Source organism: Pempheris klunzingeri, chromosome 20 (genome assembly GCF_042242105.1).
Source record: "Pempheris klunzingeri isolate RE-2024b chromosome 20, fPemKlu1.hap1, whole genome shotgun sequence".
Classification (NCBI taxonomy): domain Eukaryota; kingdom Metazoa; phylum Chordata; class Actinopteri; order Acropomatiformes; family Pempheridae; genus Pempheris; species Pempheris klunzingeri.
Window position 1 is genome coordinate 27,251 of NC_092031.1, and position 3,421 is coordinate 30,671.

The 3,421-nt window shown below is 46.1% G+C and overlaps 1 protein-coding gene across 1 annotated transcript; it reads left to right on the forward strand.

Annotated features, from left to right (window-relative positions):
* Positions 1–1,472: 1,472 nt before the first annotated feature.
* LOC139220114 (uncharacterized) lies at positions 1,473–2,321 on the forward strand (the record flags this gene model as incomplete). The annotated part of the gene is made up of 1 exon (XM_070852185.1): positions 1,473–2,321. A coding segment is annotated over exon 1 (849 nt), but the record flags the coding sequence as incomplete, so codon positions are not given.
* Between the last annotated feature and the right edge of the window lie 1,100 nt (positions 2,322–3,421).

Consider the following 3,421-nt stretch of genomic DNA (forward strand, 5'->3'; position numbering starts at 1 on the left):
TGCTCGGCCCCAGACACCTTAGAGCAGGGGTGTCAAACTCAATCAAAGAAGAGGCCAAAATTTAAAACACGGTCTAAGTCACGGGCCTTGAGTTTGAGATGTATGCCTTAGAGACACCTTTTCTAACAACATAACTGCTCTGGATGACATTACTCTGGCCTCCAGCTCCACTGGGAGGAATCTGGGAGTCTTATTTGATCAGGATTTGTCCTTTAACTCCCACATTAAACAGATTTCTAGAACTGCCTTTTTCCTCGTTATTATCAGGCTGCCCCAATAAGTCCTTAAAGACTCTCCAGCTGGTCCAGAACGCTGCTGCTCCTGTTCTGACCAGAACTAAGAGAAGAGACCATCTTTCTCCTGTACTGGCTTCTCTTCATTGGCTTCCAGTCAAATCTAGAATAGAGTTTAAAATCCTTCTCCTCACCTCCAAAGCTCTTAATGTTCAGGCTCCATCATCTCTTAAAGAGCTCATAGTACCGTACTACCCCACTAGAGCACTGTGCTCCCAGACTGCAGGTCTACTGGTGGTTCCTAAAGTCCTCTAAGGTAGTGATGGAGCCAGAGCTTTCAGCTATCAGGCTCCTCTCCTGTGGAACCTCCTTCCAGCCTGGGTTCAGGGGGGCAGACACCCTCTCTACATTTAAGAGTAGACTAAAAACCTTCCTTAGTGATGAAGCCTATAGTTCAGGACTGGATCAGGTCTTGGACCAGCCCCTAGTTATGCTGCTATAGGCTCAGACTGCCAGGGGACTCCCATGATGCACTGGGCTCCTCTCTCCTCCTCTTCCTCTCCATCCTGATGCTTCATGTCTCTTTAATGTCTGTTACTAACTTGGTATCTTCCCCGGAGCCTTTCTGTGCTTTTCTCATCTCTCTGGTTCCTGTGGATCCTGGTCCTGGTTCTCCTGCTGTGGTTCTCTGGCTTCATGAATCACTGCAGCGGATCGTCGGCCACTCGTCATGTTTTTCAATGCTAGCATAATGCAAATTTATTAGTCTCATTCCTATTGTCAGTGCTGTAGCTGCTGTTAGTATGTTGGTTGCTGTTTGTTCTCACACACTCACACACACACACAGTAACACACACACACTCACTCTCACACACACACACACACACACTCACTCTCACACACACACACACACACACACACACACACACACACACACACACACACAGTGTTACTGAGGGGTGAAATTGAGTTGTTTCAGTCTGAAGACAGACAGTAAAGAAAATAGACTGAGCTGCTTCACTCAACTATTTTCCTCTATTAAATCTATTATCCCCAATCTGTCTATCTGTCTATCTGTCTATCTGTCTATCTGCCTGCCTGCCTGTCTGTCTGTCCGTCTGTCTGCCCACCTGCCTGTCTGCCTGTCTGATATTCAGGGGGTCTTGGTAACAAATGTGTTTGTGTCTAAAATCGATTGTGTGAATGTGTGTTTGTGTTACTGTGTGTGTGTGTGTGTGTATGTGTGTGACTGTGTGTGAGTGTTACTGTGTGTGTGTGTGTGTGTTTAGTTACTCCTCTGCCTCCTTTAGTGAAACTGGTACCTGTAATAAGTGTAGTTTATTCACTGTACTGGAGGCAAGGCTTAGTGAGTTGGAGACACGGTTCCGCACCATGGAGCATAAGTCAGCTGTAGCTAGCCAGCCCCCAGTAGCCGGTGCGGGCCGACCTAGCTTAGCTCCTACTCCCCCGGCGGTTCCCGCGCAGCCAGGAAACCAGGGCGGCTGGGTGACTGTCCGGAGGAAACATAGTCCAAAGGAGAAGCCCACGGTGCTCCACCACCTTCAGGTTTCCAACCGATTTTCCTCACTCAGCGACACACCCGCTGAGAAACAGACTCTGGTCATTGGAAGTTCCATAGTCAGGAACGTGAAGCTAGCGGCACCAGCGAACATAATGAAGTGCATCCCGGGGGCCAGAGCGGGAGCCATAGAGTCAAATTTAAAACTGCTGGGGAAGGCTAATCATAGATTTAACAAGATTGTAATTCACGTCGGCGTTAATGACACCCGATTACGCCGATCGGAGGTCACCAAAATTAATGTGGAGTTGGTGTGTAATTTTGCTAAAACAATGTCGGACTCCGTAGTTTTCTCTGGTCCCCTGCCCAACCTGACCAGTGATGACATGTACAGCCGCATGTCATCATTTAACCGCTGGCTGTCGAGGTGGTGCCCAGCTAACAATGTGGGCTTCATAGACAATTGGCAGTCTTTCTGGGGAAAACCTGGTCTCATTAGAAGAGACGGCATCCATCCCACTTTGGACGGAGCTGCGCTCTTATCTAGAAATATGGCGAAGTTTATTAGTCCTAAAACTTGACAATCCAGAGTCGAGACCAGGAGGCAGAGCTGCAGTCTTACACACTTCTCTGCTCCTCCATTAGAACAGTCACCCACCCAACATCCCATAGAGACTGTGTCTGTCCCCCGACCACTCAGATCATTTAGATCTATAAAGTCCAACAGGAGAGGAGTTCAGCATAAAAATCTAATCAGAGTTAATACCACTGGCACTATGAAACAGGACAGGAGAGTTAAATGTGGACTTTTAAACATCAGATCTCTGCCATCCAAAGCTGTTTTAGTAAACAATCTGATATCTGACCATGAAATTGATTTATTGTGTCTGACTGAAACCTGGCTACATCCTGAGGAGTATGTTAGCCTTAATGAGGCCACTCCTCCCAGTCATACTAATACTCATATTCCCAGAGATTCTGGACGAGGAGGTGGAGTTGCAGCAATCTTTAACTCTAGTTTAATAGTCCAACCTAGACCCAAACTCAATTATAACTCCTTTGAAAGTCTTACCCTTAGTTTTTCACACCCAACCTGGAAAACTCTAAAACCAGTGTTGGTTGTCACAGTGTACCGCCCTCCTGGTCCAGACTCTGAATTCTTAACTGAGTTTTCAGAGTTTTTATCAGATTTAGTCCTCAGTGTGGACAAAGTGATTATAGTAGGTGACTTTAATATTCATGTGGATAATGATAATGATAGTCTCAGCACTGCATTTGTCTCACTTTTGGACTCAATTGGCTTCTCCCAGAGTGTAAATGAACCAATCCACTGTTTCAACCACACTCTTGACCTTGTTTTGGCTGATGGTGTTGAAATTGAACAGTTAACAGTCTTCCCACATAACTCTATTTTATCAGACCATTACCTGATAATATTTGATTTCCTGTTACTGGACTATGAACCATATGACAGAGAGGTCCTCACTAGATCCTTATCTGATAGTGCTGTTGCCAAATTTAAGGAGGTGATTCCTTCAGTATTTCAGCCAGTGTGTCCCTGTGCTGTGGATGACCCCCATGCTAATCTCAGCCCCTCCTAAATTGATTATCTGGTCGATAGTGCTGGAGGTTCACTGCGAATGACACTAGACTCTATTGCCCCTCTAAA